The sequence below is a fragment of the Podarcis raffonei genome, chromosome 14 (genome assembly GCF_027172205.1).
Source record: "Podarcis raffonei isolate rPodRaf1 chromosome 14, rPodRaf1.pri, whole genome shotgun sequence".
NCBI classification, from domain to species: Eukaryota; Metazoa; Chordata; class Lepidosauria; order Squamata; family Lacertidae; genus Podarcis; species Podarcis raffonei.
The window spans coordinates 2,995,506-3,014,549 of NC_070615.1; the positions used below are offsets into that span (position 1 = coordinate 2,995,506).

The 19,044-nt window shown below is 44.3% G+C and overlaps 1 protein-coding gene across 2 annotated transcripts; it reads left to right on the forward strand.

Moving 5' to 3' along the window:
* The first annotated feature begins 888 nt into the window (after positions 1-888).
* Positions 889-18,809, forward strand: MPHOSPH10 (M-phase phosphoprotein 10). Of its 2 annotated transcripts, none has more exons than XM_053364512.1 (11): positions 889-998; positions 2,538-3,216; positions 4,089-4,234; positions 4,860-5,040; positions 5,655-5,796; positions 6,592-6,659; positions 13,731-13,868; positions 14,824-14,934; positions 16,018-16,125; positions 17,139-17,366; positions 18,602-18,809. In XM_053364512.1, exons 1-11 carry the CDS (start codon positions 907-909, stop codon positions 18,746-18,748), a joined length of 2,040 nt encoding a protein of 679 aa, XP_053220487.1. In that variant the 5' UTR covers positions 889-906; the 3' UTR covers positions 18,749-18,809. The 2 variants fall into 2 exon arrangements, with proteins under 2 accessions (XP_053220487.1, XP_053220488.1); XM_053364513.1 differs by lacking the exon at positions 889-998 and adding an exon at positions 1,777-1,820.
* The last annotated feature ends 235 nt before the right edge of the window (positions 18,810-19,044 follow it).

A 19,044-nucleotide genomic window follows, 5' to 3' on the forward strand; every position in this document is an offset into this window, starting at 1 on the left:
GGGCACCCTCCACCCTTGTGATGCATTAGCTCAGAATTGTAGAGTTGGGAGGGACCCCAAGGGTCATCTAGTCCAATCCTGCCCAGAGCCATCCCTGGGTGGGCTGGAACCACCAACTGGTAGAATCCTATGCACACTTAACTGGGAGCAAGTCCTGCTTGAAATCAATGGAGCTTACTCCTGAGGAGGCATGCAAAGAGCAGTGTGGCTCATGGGGTTGTTTGTGGGGATGAAGTGGGGGTTATGTACACCACCTTCAGCTCCATGGAGGAAAGGGGTGTGTGTATATATCTATATATAAACAGTTAAGTTTTAATTTTATTTCACAGCATAAAAATACAAAATACAAAACACAAAATAAGAACCAGCAATCAAACCCCCAACTCCCCCTTCCACAAACACATTTAAAAGGACTTCGAGTGCTAAGAGGATTTATGTTGCCATCTGTTTCCGTCCCTCGCAGATGGCCACGGGGCACGCAGGATCGCGTGGAGAATCCTGCATTTCTGGGGGCTGGACTACTTGTCCTCTGGGGGCCCTTTCCGCATGCTTTATGCTTCAAGTGATTCAGACTTGTCTTCTCTTGTTGTTTTTAAACTGATCGTTTTATTGTTTTATTCTCTTTTTAAACCGCGGAGCAATCAAGAGGCGCGTGGACTTTATGAAATAAATGGTGTCTCTGCGTGTCTTCCCGACGGCGCTGCAGCCTCGCCTCCTCCGCCCCGAGCTCTTCGTCTCCCGGCCCCCAAGGGAGGAGGAGCTCAGCCCCTGGGCCGCCGCCTTCTCCTTCCCCGCACGCGGAACCTTCGGCGCTCGACCGAGAGGCGGAACTTTCCTCGGCGGGCGGAGGGACGCGGCCGGGCCGGGCGGCGCAGCGGAGGCGGCGGCGAAGAAGACGACGAGGACATGGCGGGCGCGGCGCGGGCTGCGGGCGGAAGGCTGGGCGCCTGCCTGGAGAGACTGGCCGCCGCCACGGCCCACCCCGAGCGGTTCCTCAGGTAAAGCGCCCTCGCTCCCTCCCTCGCGTGCTCACGTTAGGGCCATTTTTGAAAAAGTAGAACGCGTGTCTTCAGCATCCCGAAGCACGCGGGCGAGTGATACCCGGCCAGAGTCGGCTCCAGAGTGGGCGCCACTGAGATCCTTGTAGCTGAGTTAGTTGCTTTCATGGAAACAGAGAATCGTAGAGTTGGAAGGGACCTCCGAGGGGCATCTAGCCCACCCCCGCCATGCTGGCCCCGGGCGCCGCAGGAAGGCTTCCTCTCGAGGACGCCTCGCGCGGGATATTGCCCCTCCCTTTGTGTGGGGGTTACAGGCATTATGTGGGGGTAATTCCAGGCGGGGGGAACCTGTGGTCGTCCAGGCTATAGGTGGTTGCTGGGCTACAATTCCCTCCATCCTAGATTGTTGGCACTGCTATCTGGGGCAGGGGAGTCCAGCAACGACTTAAGAGCCACCCACCTCACACCAGGGGCAGACTTGGATAATAGGGTGCCCTCAGCGAAGACAAAATTTGGCGCCCTCCCAAAAATATTTCTTATTTTCACAACAGAATCATAATTCATTCTGGTACAGTTGTTTTAAAATGGATCTCAGTAGGTACCCATAAATATGGGTTTATTATTATTGTTGTTGTTGTTGTTATTTTGCACCCCCTTGGCTTGGAGGGGCCAACCTTTACGTTGGAACCAGCCACATCATTTTAAATCTGGCACTGTACACACACACACACACACACACACACACAGAGTGTTATATGTGTATACAGAGAGAGGAGGAGGAGGAGGAGAGAGAATGTTTTTAAGCATCAAACAGCAGTCCAGGTAACTTTGCTATGGATCTTGGAAGAATACCCTCAGTACTGTAGCCATGGGGGTTTCCACAGGTGGGGTGTCACCACTAGGAAGGCGGACAAGGGACAGTGCCTGTCAGAGGGACCATTTAGAAGGGCTTCTTCAGCAGATCTCAAAGCACAGTGTGGTAGATATAGGGAGAAGTTCTCCTTTGAGTTTTGGGGACCCATGTCATTGAAGGCTTTCTGCGTTAACCTCAAAACCTTGAGTATTGTTAGTGTATTAGCAAACTGCAGTTTGTTCAGAACTGGTGTTGCATGGCCAACTTGCATGCATTCTGTACCAGCAGTAATGGTGTATATAAGCATACCTAATTTTATTCCGCAGATATTGCTCCTTATGAGGACATGGGCGCAACTGCGTGCAGCCCAGCCTCCCACTCCCCTGCTGCTGCTCCCCTTCTGGCCACAGGAGTGGAGCTGGCTAGGGCTGGGGCCAGGTTTCCCCCCTCCCACCCCTGCAGCCATGGGGACCTGGCTTAATAGACTACAATATAGTGTAAATTTGTGTGACTTGCTTTATTGAGATATTTGGTTTTCTGTGGTGGTCTGGAACTGAACCTGCAATATCGCTGAGATATGCCTGTATATTCACATACTTTTCCTGTTTCAGCATCTTGATCTGACAAAGACCTAAACTTTATGACTTTTAAAATGCACAATGTCTTACAATTTGTTTTGACTCCAGCATTCAGGATGGACTTGCAGATGACTTCATCTCTCTAACAAAAACATTATACGATTTCCACAAAATGCTTGGAGCTGATGTTATTTCTGGAAGTCCTTTAAAGGAACTGGTGATAGAGAACTTTGATGAAGAGCAGATTTGGCAACAGCTAGAACTCCAGAATAATGCAGTTCTAGGCTACTTCAAGAGAGCTGTTGCTAGAGATGTGGAGGGAGAGGAGGATCTATTCCTTCTTCCAGCTTCAGACAAGGATGGTTCTGTCTCAGAAGACAATGAGGATCAGGCGGGTAATGAGGACCAGATGGAAGTAGAGGCAGATTTCAACAATGGTCATCTTGAAGAGGAAAGTGAGCTTGAAGGAAAGAGAAATTGGCTTGGGACCATGGAAGACGATGCATTTAGTGACGATGATTCCAATATGGACTTTGACATTGATAAGTTGGAGCAGCAAACCCGAACATCAAAAAGCACTGTGAAAAAAACAGGAGAAAAGTCCATAGTGGATGACAGATTTTTCAAACTGGCTGAGATGGAGGCTTGTTTGGATGCAGTGGAGAAAAGACAAATCGGAGAGAAGGGTGATGATGAAGAAGAAGAAGGAATAAATTACTTTGAGGACATTTTTTCTGAAGATGATGAGAGTGAGGATGAAGAGGAATTTGGAGACTCCAAAACGAAGGTAACTGCATAAAAAGGTGTAAAACATCATATGTTAAAAGCTAAACACTCAGAGGGTTTAGTAATGACTTCATAACGCAACTGTCTTTTTTATTAATAGCATTTTGTGGAAACAAATGCAGTTGAACATTACAAACAAAATCATAATAACAATACAAACATAATCATAATATTACAAACAAAATCATAATAACAATACAAACAAAATCATAATAAATCAAGACAACCTGCTCCATGTGTACAAGTGAGGGGTAAGAGCAGGGAAGTCGTGAGGGAGCTGGTGGTTCAGATCAACCCATTGCTCAAACGTTCAAGTAATAGATCAGAGAACTTCCCATCTTGTATTTTTGAAAAGTTACCTTCTCACATGCTGCCTGTAACTGTCGGTAAATAACAGGCTAACTATTTGCATTGTGTTCGTTAATTGGAAAAGGACTCACAATTTGCATTGACTGCCACTAAGAATGGACTAAATGGAGAACAGCAAAATGGCAGCTGAACTTTTCATTGATCTAGCTGGAGCAAAGGTGTATCTGAATCCCTGAGGCATCTGAAAGCAGAGTAGGAAGAAAAGCGATGTATGAGAACATGTTGAAGAATATTCTCAAAGTACTTTTTAACTTTAAATCACATGGGTCACTTTGGCCACATCCATGCTTGCAGGTCCTGAAAATAGAATTGATTGTTAATAAAGTATTTTAAGACTTTGGTTCATGCTTCTTCAGGAAAAACCTGTAAGCTATCCAGTTTATTTAATAAGCCTAACTATTTAATATAGCCCCTTTACTCATTTATCTTGTTCAAATGTTACGTTGAAACTTCAGGAGCCTCTTTCTAACCTCTTTCTGGTTTCTCTCCTCTTCTTCCCGGCAGATCATCAAAAGTGCTCGTGATCTTAAATATCAGGACTACTTTGATCCTGTGGGTGATTATGAAGACTTCACAAGTGAACACAAGGATAGTGACAGTGACCAGATTGAGGGAAAGGAAGAAGAGGAAGAAGGCGACATAGATGATGAGTATGTGGCTGATATTTTGAGGGCAGTGCTAAGTGGATAATAAAATGAAATGACCAGTGCATGTTTACTCAGATGTTAGTTTCTTTGTACTCAGTGTCGTTTTCTCTCTGGTAAGTGTGCATAGAATTGCATTTTGGGGAGCAGAGGTAATCTTCTGTGAGGAGATAAATATTGTTGTGTTGTCAATACAATAGCATATTTCTTATCTGGAGAGCTATACTGCTTGCAGAGTCATGTATGAATAGTAGCAGGGTCATCAACATGGTGTCTGGAGACGTACTCATTAAGGCCTTCCCTGGTTCCCACATGGCTCTTCTTTCCTCACTCTGATCCCCAAATTAGGTTTGAAATAAGCCTTCTCTTGTAGCCAGCAGAATAGGCTTCTCTCTCTCTCTCTCTCTCTCTCTCTCTCTCTCTGTGTGTGTGTGTGTGTGTGTGTGTGTGTGTAGTGTCCATGACAGGTTTTCCAGTTTGCAGACGTGTCCAGAATGTTTTGTGAAATGGATACTTTCCTCAGGGCACTTTTGTGTGGTGTCCCAGCAGGCTCATGTGTTTATGAATGAATCAAAAGCCTAATGAAAGTCCTTTAAAGGTCTCTTTTTCATGTAATGCTGTTTAACTACAGAGCTGAGGAAATGGATGAAATCAAACAGAAAGGAGGGAATGAAACAAGCAAAGAACCTTCTAAAAGAGTGACGTTCAGCTTGCCAAATGACAGCGACATAGAAGAGGAGATAGATATGTTCCAAGCAAAGAGAAATAGTTCTGCTGAAACAAAGTCGTCCTTTGAGAAAAGACAGGAAAAGGTAAACTTTCTGTTGCATCCCACCAAACCAACTGCGTTTATCTCATGCCATCTGAAACTAGCATGTTTATAGCAAAAAATAAGAACTTCAAGCATGAAAAAACAGAAAAGAGAATAAGGCAGTGTTTGGGATCCTAAGATAAGTTAACTTAAGGAGGTTTACAGAAGGAAAGTTTCATGTTTCCTCTTGCCTCTGGCAGACCCCATGCACCCTAAAAAGCTTTTTGTAGGATTGGATTGGGGCTCCTGAACATTGGGGGATGGGGTGCAGGAGACTGATGGGGAAAGGGGGGTGGCGTCACCCAAAATTGATCTTGGAGCCTAAGATAAGGAAGTTCACAGAATGGAAGTTTCTCTTCTTTTCCTCCTTCCAACAGCAGCCCCCACCCCTCAGTTCGGCATTTTTAGAAGGTTCCCTAGACTCTCTAGAGAGTCGTTTTCAAGTGAGTGGGTGGGGGGAAGGTCACAGGTGGCTGCAGTGGGAGAAGGGGATATCAACTGTCCTTCTGTGAATGTCCTTAAGTAAACATGTAAGATTGAAGCCAAGGGAAATAAAGTGGGTTTGAAGCCATGGGAAACGAGGTGTCTTAAGAACTTTTTTTTTTTTTTTTGCAGATGAGCGAAAAAATTAAATCGCTAGAAAAGGAACTGCTGATGGAGAAGCCTTGGCAGCTGAGAGGTGAAGTGACAGGACAAAAGCGGCCTGAGAACAGCCTTCTGGAAGAAATGGTTATTTTTGACCATGCAGTCAAAATGGGTAAACATTGCACTTTATAGCAGCACTTTCACTTAAATGTTCCTTATAGGGCAGGGCTTGCAGCAGCAGGTGACCCCCTGCATGAAGAGCTGGGAACTATGTTGGGGGTGCTGATGAGCTCTGGGCCAGGAGAAGTCACTGATGTAGAGGCACCGGCACTTCTGTGTGGCAGCTGTGCCATTTCCTTCTGCAGTCATGCAGATTCTGGTAACCTTTTATATAGCTGTAGCACGGGGGCACCCGGTCTTACAAACAGCGCTTCTGCATGAGCAAGAGTAGCGCCAGACCTTTGTCTTTTTCCTCTTCTTGGAATTTTTATAAGCCTCCAGGCTTATGTTTTATGTAGAGATACTGTAATTTTGTACCTTTAATAGCTGCAAATTATGAAATCAACCTTCTAAGGTGGGCAACCTCTGCCCAGACCCTCTGCTTTCCATCCATGGCTCTTAGCATGATGCAGACTTCCTAGAATCGGTCAGGCCATGGCTAAGGGGGACATTAATTGTGTATGTCTCCCAGTCTCAAGCAGAGACTGATCCTAGTCTGTCCCAGGAGCTCCTCTGCATTTGCAGCCAGGATCATCTCTGGTTACACTGCTGCCCTCAAACATCTGTACCTGTGTGCACCCAGTTCATTATGACCCTTAGGTTTGGGTGCTGCTGCTGCTGCCGAATTGAATGGTTACATGTCTTTTCAAGTGGCAATAGAGAAAGGAGCCTGCTCTTAACCCATAAGGTTATTTACAAATGCATTTCATTAAAAAAAATCCTGAGTTTGCTGCTTTTGTATTCTCAGCTCCTGTGATCACAGAAGAAACAACTCTGGAGCTTGAAGAGATTATCAAGAGAAGGATAAAAGATCAGGTTAATAGATCTGTTTTCATGTCTTCATTGCTATTGGAGGGAGAATGGGAAAGGGAACCCAGCAGATTTTACATTTGCATTGAATACGTACATTGAAAAAGAACAAGAACACAACTAATGTTGCTTAAGCTTTAAACAATGCCCTTTCTGTATCCCCCACTTCTCAAAGGGTCTGATAAATGCTTGGGAGTTCCTTATTGTCTCCCTTACTATTGAATATCTGTATGAAGTCACTGTAGGTGATATCTCCTACAAAGTGAAGAGTCTGCCATCTGTTTATTATATTGTTATCAATTAGATTGAAGAGGCACCTCTTCAGTATATGATGAAAGCTACATAATGAAGGTTTCAGAGTCAGCTCTGTGGGAAGGGAATTCTGCAGTTTAAGAGGTTGCCACAAAAAAATGCCTTCTGTCACATAATGGGGTGCAGGGGAAAACCAACTGCCGTTGGTCTCAGCACAGCTGAGCCTCGCTGCTTCCCCTCTCCTTCGGCGGCTGAAACTGAAGGCAAGTTCTGCTTCATTGTATCCCCTGGCACAAGCCCTATTACTTTGCTGCAGTAAACAAGCCCTATTACTTTGCTGCAGTAAACCATTCTGATTTATTAGTCATTTATAACTTCTTTGAGGGTGACGAGGGTACTGGAGACAGCCTTGGCATTTCTGCTCGCAAATATAAGGGGGAAGGCACCACAGGACAGAAGCGTTAAAAGCCCTAAAGCTGAGAACTAAAGACGGAAAAGGAGCAGAAACCCTAGAGGCCCACCGAGATAAGGGACAAGCATGAATCCTGGCTTGTAAAACAACCCTTCCCACCTTTCGAAGGTGGGAAACTGGAAGATAAACATAATCCGTCTTGTGATTGAGCCAAGTGAAGCCAAAAAACCCAGGACTAAGAGATACCAACTACCTTTTTCCACGCTCAACATGGTCCTCACAAGAAAGAACTATATGGACCTGGGAATTGCACCAATATCACCTCAGGGGGAGAGGGAGCCCCGAAGGAAGCAAAGTAAAATCACCAATTACTTCCCCCATAAAGAAGGGAATAAGAATCCACAGCACGAGAGCACTCCAAAAGAAATTGCCCCTACTGTGCTGGATTGGTCAATACAAACTAAGCATGAAAGACCAAATTATTCCATGAGCTGGGCACAGGAACTGGATCTAGCTGAGAACGCCTTGATAACCAATTCCCCCAACCCCAATGACCTCGAGCACCAAAAATCAACTCAGAATCTCAGGGAAAACCAGCAAGACCCTCAGCGAATGCCAACAGTATCGAAGAGAGGGGTGACCAGTTACACAATCAAAGAGATCAGATACGCACAGACCTCTACAGTATAAAAAACTTCCTAGCAGTGACAAATGGCCTACTCCTGACGCTTGTGGAGAATTTTAAACAAGCAATAATAATAATAATAATAAATTTTATTTATATCCCGCCCTCCCCAGCCGAAGCCGGGCTCAGGGCGGCTAACAACAATCAAATAATCAAACAATCAAATAAACCAACATTCTAAAAATATTTCATTATAAAAATTAATTAAAATCAAGTTAATGGCAACCATTAAGCAAAACTCTGTGCAGGTTGCCAGAGGAGGGAGTCAGGCTGCGCCCTGACCAAAGGCCTGGTGGAACAACTCTGTCTTGCAGGCCCTGCGGAAAGATGTCAAGTCCCGCAGGGCCCTAGTCTCTTCTGACAGAGCGTTCCACCAGATTGGAGCCGCAGCCGAGAAGGCAAAAAGAGCCACAGGTCAGACCCTGGACACAGATGCTAGAATCCACACACCACCCAAAAAGAACTCACGCAAAAGAAAACCGGAACCCAAGACGAAGAAAACTAAAAACATCAAAAACTTTAAGCCGTCTAGAGAAACCCAACATATCAGCAAAAAACAGTGGCAGAAACTCTTCAACTTATTATCATCACCTCCTATATCCACAAAAAAAATCAAAGCTCAAGGCACCAAAGAGATCGACAAGGGAGACTCGTCAAAGACCAAACCTCTCACCACATGTGAAAATAATTCCCCAAGTACATTCCAAGAAATAAGCCCCCCCACGGCTGTTCTCCCCCTATGTTTGCCCAGCCTGACAAAAGCAACCAAACCACAGCTGGATGCTCCTGTCTTGAACCCACCTAGGACCCCAGTAGCAACTGCAAACAGAAGTAAGTCGGGGATCTCCAATATAGACGGGAACCCGCGGGATCTCCAAGCCCCCAGCAGAAAGAAAGATTGGATCCTGGTCCTAAGCCTGGAAAAGATGGTATTCACGAACTATCCAAAACCACTGGGTCCTCGCACAGGGACAGACCGCGTGAGGCACCTGCTGACTATTATAAACAACATTCTACCTGGGGCAGTTAAAGCAACCGACATAGACAGTATAGACTACCTATATCAAGATGGTCATTCAGTCCGTGCCCTGATCACTTTCACAGATCATAATCTGGTCAACTTCATCTTTAGAACAAGAAGTCTATTTTTAAAGAAAGGAATAGATTAAGAATCTTTGAAAACAGAGCTCCACTAACCTCCCTACTGGCGGTCAAGGGGGAAGGGAAACCAGGAACAGAGGAACAAAATGATAGAGTGCACATGCAACAAAACCAGCAAAACCAGAGCCTAGTGCACCAGCAGGAAAACATAGTCCCCATTGAGACTCAACTTCATTTGAACGACAGAGAGGACTTTTTCTCCATAGAAGAACATGCCCTAATAAATCGGTTCTGGTCACTGCAGATGCCAGCCCAAAAGGAAATCTTGGTTAGACTGGACACCCTGAGAAGCAGACTGACCAAAAAGGAGACCCATGTTGAGACTACGGAAGGCTCTCACACACGGCCTATATCCCCCAAGTGCCTAGTGGACAAGAGGACGGTGGGAGGCGCCTTTAAATGTGTAGATTCGGAAGACCAATCGCAGCCCCCGCTGGTGTATGGTAAGGCAAAACTAAAACAGACTGTCACATCTCCGAGTACCTGGTTCAACTATCTAAAACTCTCCCCAAATGAAATAGCTACTCCCCCAAGTCCAAACCACCCCCTTAAGTCCCCAAGAGTTATGGATAACCATTCCCTTATGCAGCAGATGCCTATTGACAAACTTAATGGGAGTGTTTTTTTAGATGTAAAGGGGTCACTGGACACCGTGGACCCAACAAATCTACACCATGGAGGGACAAAGAATTAAAGCTGCTGTCCTGGAACATTGCAGGATGGCGCGCTAAGAAAAACAATCAACAACTTGCAATGTTTCTTAAGCAATTCGATATCATCCTCCTGCAGGAGACCTGGCACAGTGACCCCATTCTGTTCAATGGGTATTCTTGTCACTCCCTATTTGCCACTCCATCTGCGAGGGGAGGTAGGCCTAGTGGAGGTTTAGCTAGCCTTATCTCCACAGAGCTTGAACATTCCTTAAAAGCCCTCCCAAACTGCAATTCACTAGCCATGGCAGTCCTGCTCAAATTTAAGAGAGATGCACTGGTAGTGGTCAATGTCTATCTGCCCCCCTGCCAAAAAAAATCTATAGTGAAAGCTAACTGGGCAGAATTAGAGGCATTCCTAGAGTCCATAGAATCTTCCCACCCTTCTACACCAATTATAATTGGGGGGGATTTCAACGCCCGTATGGGAATTGATGATAACTATCTTTACAGCCAATATAATCAGATTCAGGACCCTGAAAGTCCAACCAAAGCAGGCGTTTCACGACTTTCTAAAGATAATAAATGCAACTTCTCGGGGCTATGTCTCGCCCAGGTCGCAAAAAGAAGGGAGCTGATGATATTAAATGGTAGTAACGAAGAGGATCGCCCAGGGGAGTATACCCATTTTTCAAAGATGGGAGGAAGTGTGATAGACTATATTCTGATATCAAGATTCGCCTATAACTCTGTGTCGAAGTTTCAAGTGGGACACAACACCGAAAGCAACCACCTCCCACTAATTTTAGCGCTCAATGGCCCATCGTTTAACAAACCCATGGCTAACCTTTACTACACCCCCATCGTTAATCTGGGATCACTGGCCCCCAGAAGAATTAAATGGACCCCCATGCTCAATACAGAGCTAACTTATCTCCTCCATTCGGAAGACGTGAAGACCATCTACTCAGCCATTGTATCAGCTAATACCGGGGAAAAGGCCATGGACTCGTTCAACGAGTTATTAGCAAGACTAAAGACCTTCATAACAACTGGGATACTTAATTCTGTTACAAAGCGGGCAAAGGATCAAGAGAGATGGTTTGATTTGGAGTGTAGACAAGCAAGGAAACGTCTGAGATCAACCTATCGGAATTATAGAAACACCGGAGCACCCTGGCTATTTATGGCTTACATCTATTTAAGACGAAATTACAAACAGCTATTAAAGGTAAAAAAACAAAAAGCTGAGAGATTGGGCTGGTGTAATTTAGTGAAGGCCTTGAATGAGAAAGACTCAACTTCCTTCTGGCGTACCATTATGGGCCTCCTGGGCCAGGAGCGGATTGGTCCCACATGTACTGTAGAACCCCAGGAGTGGATGAAATATTTTCAAACCCTCTTCTATGACGACAAAGCTCAGCACAATGATCCAAGTGCCTACCCCGAGAGTTTACCATATTGGCCTCCTGTCTCCATAGAGGAGGTGGGGAAACTAATTGCCCAACTGAAAAACAACAAAGCCCTGGGCATAGACCACATTCTAGCAGAGCTCATGAAGAACAATATCAGTTGGTGGGCTCCTATAATGGCGTCAATATTTACATACATCGATTCAACAGGCATAATACCTGGTTGCTGGACAGAGGCAGTAATTATTCCAATCTATAAAAAGGGTCCTATGGCAGATCCAGCGAGCTATAGACCCATTAGCCTCCTTACTATCTATCCCCAGCAAACTGTATGCCAAACACCTCCACATCAAACTAATTGACTGGATGGAAACTGAGGCAGTTCTGGCAGAGGAGCAAGCCGGCTTCAGACAGGGCAGAACAACAATAGACCATTGCTTCGTGTTAGCACACCTCATTGACAAGTACGTCAATAAAACACGTGGGATTCTATACGCAGCATTTATTTACCTGAAGGTGGCCTTTGACTTGATCTCACGAGTCAAACTTTGGGCTAAACTCAATGCTACCAACATTGACAAAAGATTACTTTTCTTGATAAAAAGCCTTTATAAAGACTCCAAGTTATATGTAAGAACCTCAGTAAATGGGCAACTAATTGGCCCTGTACCAGCCACCAAAGGAGTCAAGCAGGGCTGTATTTTAGCCTCGGCCCTATTCAACTTATATATAAATGACATGGTCAAATACCTAACATCCCCGGAGTTTCATGCCCCCAAATTGGCCGAAAAATCAATTTCAGCGCTCCTCTATGCGGACGACGCGGTTCTCTTATCACGAACTAAAGTAGGCCTCAAAAGGCTACTAAGAGAATTCTCAGCCTACTGCAGGAGAGATCAACTGGTGGTTAATCACCAAAAAACCAAAGTCATGGTCTTCTCTAGGAGACACAGATATCACAGATGGGAGATGGACAATCAGCCAATAGAACAGGTCAAAATTTTCAAATACCTCGGAGTAGTTTTCCAGTCAACAGGGGCCTGGGAGGCCCATCATAAATATGCTAGGGAAAAAGCATCTCAAAGCGCCAAAATACTGTCTCGCTTTTACTTTATGAAGGGGGGCAGACATATCCCAGCAGCTCTGGAGGTCTTTCAAGCAAAACCCTTGGCGCAATTACTCTACAGGGCCCAAATCTGGACGGGAAATCGTTGCCGCACACTTGAAACGGTCCAGTCTAAATTTTTAAGACAGATTCTAGCCGTTCCACCATGCGCACCAAATGCGGCCCTACGGCTGGAGACTGGCCTCTCTGTCGAAACCCGGACCTGGCTAAGAACATTCAACTATTGGCTTCGCTTAAACTTAAACCCATCTGGACTACTACCTCTAGTAGCATGAGATGCTCATAGAAGTCGGTGGTCCAAAGTAGTGCATCAAAAACTACTTACATGTGGCCTCCAAGCACAGCATCTCCTGAAAATGGGTCTACCCAAGGCAAAAACCGTTATTGACCAGCGCATGAAGGATATTGAGCAACAGAATAATCTGGCCTATATTAAGAAATTTAGTGATTGGTACGCTTATTTGCCCCCCTCCCACTTTGATTTTCGGGCACCTTATTTGTCTACCTTAACCATTCCAAAACTTAGGCGGGCCTTTACACTGGCCAGACTAAATATGTTACCATCAGCTGTTCTTGAAGGTAGATAACAAAAAATTTCATTCGAGAACCGGCTCTGCCCCTGTGGAGCTGGTTACGTAGAGACTGTGTCACACGTTCTCTTGTCCTGCTCCCTATATAAAGATCTCAGGGACGAGACCATCACGTCGCTCCTATCTGCCATCCCGGGCCGCTCTTGTGAAGCCAAATTGTTCTCACTCCTAGCCGACCAGAACAGCTCGACAACAGAGAAGGTTGCCAAATTTATCGAGAGAGCAATGAGACTGAGAGCTGCTATCTGAATGACATCAGTGCCGTCACCTGGATTCCTCGCCTAGGATTTTATTATTATTATCATTACCTCTGCCAAGTTTTAAGTACTGAGATTATTTTATGATAACTATTTCCGTAATGTATTTTTGTTTTTGTCTGTCCTTTGATGCTATGGCCTGTTGGCTATGCAAATAAAGTCTATTCTAATTCTAATGGGGTGCAGAGTCTTCACTACTGTGGCTCCCATTTTATGAAATCTCCTCCCCAGGGAAGCCAGTCATTGCTTCAGGACTGCCATCAAAAACTTAAAACATTTTTCTTTAAAGAGCCATCCATTTGTAAGATTTAGTATTCTGTGATGTGTAGATTTGCAACTGTTGAGTTCTTAAGCAGAATGCAACATCATTGACTACCCTTCTCTAAAACAAAAGACAGAATAGAAATGTTAAGGCAAATGAATGTGAATGGCTAAATTCCTTGTTACCTACAGAAAAGGCTGCTCATGGTTCTGTATTGTTTTTAATATGGCTGTGGTGGTGTTTTTTTTAAAAAGAAAAACTTTGTTTTAGGCTTGGGACGATGTCGTTCGTAAAGAAAAACCGAAAGAAGACCCCTATGAATATAAGAAGCGGTTGACTCTGGATCACGAGAAAAGCAAGCTGAGTCTTGCAGAAATTTATGAGCAAGAATATTTGAAACTTAATCAGGTGCCTTTTGAGGGAGGTTGTATTGGTTGTTAAGGGTGCTTGAGGGCCCAACTTTATCTGTGGCAGTGGGCAGATGTAGAAGTAATGAGCTTCCCTTGACATGGTTTGCATTTTGTGGCACTTGAGAGCTTCAGCCTTGTTTTCTCAGACCTGAAAGGAGCAGAAGCTTTTAGGACAGAAATGGGGAACATGATATCCTCCAGGTGTTGTGGGACATCAGTTTCCATCAGTCCCAGCTAGCGTGGCCAGGAGTCAGGGAAGATGAGGAGGAGGAGAGTTGCTCTAGAGTGAATTTGCATGTGGCTTCCTTCTCAACTTCTCAACTAATAACTGCAACTCTACTCTTCCAAGCCTTTCTAAATCAATTGTTTGTTTCTTTTATTTTTTAAAAAATGGGCTTTAGAAATTTTCTGTAATTCACATTCCATGGCAATCCCATTGTTGAAGGATCCTGCACCACAGTGCATCATTTAGGCCCTGCACGATGCTGCCAGGGAGCCATTTTGGTCCTGAGAAATAAGCAGAGGGAAGGGAAGTGCAAGTCATTTTGTATTTTCTCCTTCCTCCCCTTCAATGCTGATTCCATTTGAAATAGTCTCTTGTTTCCTTTGCAGCTGAATTATGCAGATGAAACTTGTAATATCTGTTGTTCTGAAATATAAATCAGGACTTGAAAAACTCACCATTTGGCAATTAGGAATGGTTGGGGGAAATTTTTTTTTGACCTTGTGTATTTTGTGAAGAAAGCCCATAGCATCTGGGTTTAGCCAAGGGCAAGTGAGCCTATAAATTGGTAACTCTTAGGGACCCAGAAAAGGGGGTGCATTTAAAAGTAAATAAATAAACTTCCCCTTTCCTGGCCTCTAAAAGGCCAAAGGTAGCATTTGCTTTCTTTTGAATGAAAAATCTTGCTTGGAAGTTGCTCTTGTCTAATCTCACATTGCTCTTAATCCAGAAAAAAACGGAAGAGGAAGAAAAACCTGAGCATGCAGAAATACAGAAAATGATGGACTCGCTCTTCCTTAGACTTGATGCCCTTTCTAATTTCCACTTCACACCTAAACCAGTAAGTATGGTAATGCAACTTTGTTTGCAGAATTGTGCATAAGAAACGATCTTTGTAGAAAAGGGTTGAAAGCTGTTTTTCTGCGCTAGCTGGATGGTCCAGATATTTCCCCTTGTTATTAAGTGTACATCCTCTTTCCTGCAAGCATCTCAAGTGGCATACATGGTTCACTCTCTCCCTGTTTTGTCCTAATAACATAGTAACAGCAACAGAGAAGCTGTAACAAATAAAAAAAGATATTCCTGGCCATGCCTGTTTGTATTTCTGCTGCACATGTCCCTGTCTTTCTGTCCAGGCTGGAATAAAAGTTTGGCTCTTAAACCTCTGTAACAGAATGCTAACTCTGCCATCTTCACATCTAATTTCCATAGGTTATGGGATTACCTATAACTTCTTGAAAGCAAGTTACTGCTTTACATACACTTGCTAGAAAACTTGCTAGAAAGCTGATTGCAACCCAGTCAATGTCTAAATTGTGGGTAAACCTCTTTGTGTATGAGCAAGTCTTTGATTGGTTAGAAAGTGAACTATTTGGAGTTAATTATTTTGGCTTTGTGTATAGTTACTTTTACAAAATTAAGACTTGGTGTTATGCCCTCTGCCTTCCTGAATGGTCGCTGTAAGAAATTACCCAACCTATTAAGCAACATAGGTTAGGCTACGAGCCAATGGCTGACCCAGTGAATTTCATGGCTGAGTGGGGATTTGAATCCAGGTCCCCAGGCCCTAGTCCAGTCTTCTAACCACTATACCATTAGGAAGTCTAGGGAGCCTTGTCAAATCCATATAGCCCCATTGTCCTAAGTGGAACTGAATCACTTCTTAACTCTGGGATATGGAGCCTCTTGCCTTGCAAATGTTTTTTGACTCCCTCATCCTCCAACAACATGGCCAATGCTCAGGGATGTTGGGAATTGTAGTCCACCAACAAAGCCACAACTTCCCCCTCCCTGGATTAATGGAATTCAAGACCAGGCTTTTAGGGTTAGGGTTTGTCTATGCCCAGGTAAGTGTGTGTAAGATTGCAGTAGAAGTTATTTAACGCTGTTATCTAACGTGCATAGCCTTTTCTATTTCCCTTAGCCTGTCCCAGAGGTTAAAATTGTATCCAATCTCCCAGCAATAACCATGGAAGAAGTTGCACCAGTGAGTGTTAGTGATGCTGCCCTCCTTGCACCGGAAGAGATCAAGGTAAGGCACTAATTCACAGCTCCCAGTAGCTTTCCACTTGGCCCATCATTTGCTGGGCGGCAAAGTACACTCCATTCTTGGGAACCCAGTTTCATTCCAGGGTCTCTGAAATCGGAGGAAACAAATGCAGTTTGATTTGGCTTCGTTTATGTAGGTTTTTCTCAAAATCTGGTGCTTTCCCCCTCTCGTGCTCTTTCAACAGAATCTTAATGTTTATTATTAATATTAGACACTTGTGACCTGTTTTTTTCACCTTACCTGAGTGTCCAAAGCAGCGGATAAAAAGCTAACTTACACATTTTTATCAAATGCAATGAACATAAACACAACAGTGGAGCCAGAGCAGGAACATAATAAAAAAATGCACCCACACCTCAAGTCCCTCTGGAAGACAAGGGCAATCTTGTTTTTAAGCATTTTCATGGTAGCTGTAGGCAACAAATTGTGCACAGATGAGAAGGAACTGCTTCTGTTGGCCACCTGCATGAGGCTAGCTGCCTAGTTCCTCCTTTTGTCCCTTTCCTGTAGTGTTGTGCCTGGCTGTGGTGGAGCTGATGCCAACTTGGCTGCTGGTGACTTAACCATTGCCACCCAGGCATTAGTCCCCTGAATAAAGTGAGACTGACTTCTGGGTAAACTGCCTGCAGTTTCATTCTGTCCATCAGCAGGCTAGTAAATGTTGTGGGCTTATTTACAAGGCTGGAGAAAGGGTAAAGAGTTAGGAGGGAGGGGCCAGGGAAGCATACTGGGGACAGAGTACCAAAATTTGACTGCAGTGGTGAAAAAAGCCCTGGTGTGTACTCAGCCCCCTAATATTCATAGGCAGAAAGAGTGAGCTGCTGAAGACCTAAGACAGGGCTGGGGGGAGTTGCAGGCCAGAGAATTGTGGAGTGGGGTGCCAGCTTGGGGAAAGCTGCAGCCTGATAGCTGGTACTTTGATTTTGTATATTTGCGTGAAAGAGAGTTTTCTGTGTTGCTTTTGGATCCCACTCTCAGTCTGTTCTTATTTTTAGGAGAAGAACAAAGGTGGGGATGTGAAAACAAATGCTGAAAAAAACCCCACTGACAAAAAAAGGGAACGGAGGAAAAAGAAGCTTGTTAAACGCCTGAAGCTGAAGGAGAGGGAGAAGCGGCAAAAACTCCTGGAGAAGAATTTGGTGCCGGGGGCTAGACTGAGCAAAAAGGCTTCGGCTGAGAAACTGAAGAAGCTAACCAAGGAAGGTAGAACCTCCTTGCTCAAGGTAAGGTTACTAAAAAAACAACTGGAGAAATCAATCTATTCTTCTTTCTATAGAAGCAGACTTTAGTCCAAGGCCTTTGTGTGTTCTGCTCCTGAACTTGGTGTGTGTGGGTGTGTTTGCCTAGGCTATCCTGGTTCCCTTCAGATGTTTTGGACTTCAAGCGTACAAAACATCTGCAGGGAACTGGGGTGGGGGAGCAAAGGCTGATGTACTACAACTTGCTTATTAGGCATATTTGGTTTGCAGGATCAAGTTTGTTGTTTGTTTTTGCTAGAAATGCTGAGATCCACCCAACGGAGCCAGGTGTAAAATAGGGCTTGAGGATGGGGTAGGGGTGGAATAGTTAAGAAACAGAGTGCCTCTGAGCACGTGCTTAGCCCAGGTCAGGTATTTGTTTTCAGTACCAAAACTGAGCTGACAATCCTGTCACACAAAAATCCACCCTTGATTCTCTACACACACACACACACACACACACACACACACCTCAGCAGCCTTTTTTTTTATTAAAAAAAATCCTGAAAAACAGCATCATGGGCAAACTGGAGGTTGGGTAATGAGGCTCTGGGGTGGTGGTGCTGAGGTGAAGAAAAGTGGTGGAGCAGGACCCAGGCAGGCAAGCAAGCCGATGCCAGAGAAGGCAGGTCCTTCACTCATCTGGGGGCTGGTGTGTTTCTGTTACAAGCATAATAGTATTCTGAATATGATATCTGAGATGGATTTCTGATAATTCTCTGCACCTTCAGCCCAGTGGAACCGCAAAACAACTTGGGCATTGTTTAAATGAGGTATATTATGGCAAACAAACCTACCTTCTGCTATGCTTTGTTGGTGAAACATAAGACCCTTTATAAAGGATAGAGTGATTATGGTGGAGTAACTTGAAGGAATAATGTTTAAAATTCCACTGGGGCTCCCATTGCTCTTAGTCCTCGATTATAAAGGGATGTGTTCCTAGTGCTGCATGCTTATCTCTCATTAACATGCATTAAGCATGAGAGTGTAGATAACGCCAAGCCTCCCTTCCGCTTTCTGGATTTATTATGCTGCCAGAAAAAGGGTATTGCATAACATAACAGCTGCTGTTTGCCATTTAGTTATCAATCGGAATACAAATGGGGTCTTTCTCTTATGCATTCTGCTGGAACAATTAATTGGCTGAAACTGTGGGGCATTATTTTACTTTACATGTGTATGTTTCCATTTGTTCTGAAATAAATGTTGCTCTGCTACAGGATGATGGCAAAGACAAGGCTTTGAAGTCCTCCCAAGCCTTCTTTTCTCAGCTGCAAGATCAAGTAAAAATGCAAATTAAGGATGCAAAGAAAATCCAGAAGAAACCTAAGAAACGAGAACTCTCTGCCCAGAAGCTGAAACTGTAATATATTATGCATGTTGTATTTTATATAAATTAAAAACCAGGGTTCTGTTTTTCTATTTTAAGCCTGTTTTTATTCCCTGCTTTGCATAAAGCTGTTTAAAAGGACAAGTTACATTGAAAATAACTCTTCCATTACTCAAAGCAAGCCCACTTAAAAGAGGCCATTGGACATGGGTTACACAGGCACGCTGGTAATTATCAAACGGCGGGCTCCACTGTCCCACAGGCACTTTCAGGTACAGTCATACCTCATGTTACGTTTGCTTCATGTTACGTTCTTTCAGGTTATGTCCCGCA

Excerpts from the sequence above, each read along its gene's own strand:
- MPHOSPH10 (XM_053364512.1), top strand. The coding sequence starts at position 907 with ATGGCGGGCGCGGCGCGGGCTGCGGGCGGAAGGCTGGGCGCCTGCCTG. Across the intron at positions 3,217-4,088 it reads TTGGAGACTCCAAAACGAAG|ATCATCAAAAGTGCTCGTGA; the intron begins GTAACTGCATAA and ends TCTTCCCGGCAG. Across the intron at positions 4,235-4,859 it reads GAAGGCGACATAGATGATGA|AGCTGAGGAAATGGATGAAA; the intron begins GTATGTGGCTGA and ends GTTTAACTACAG.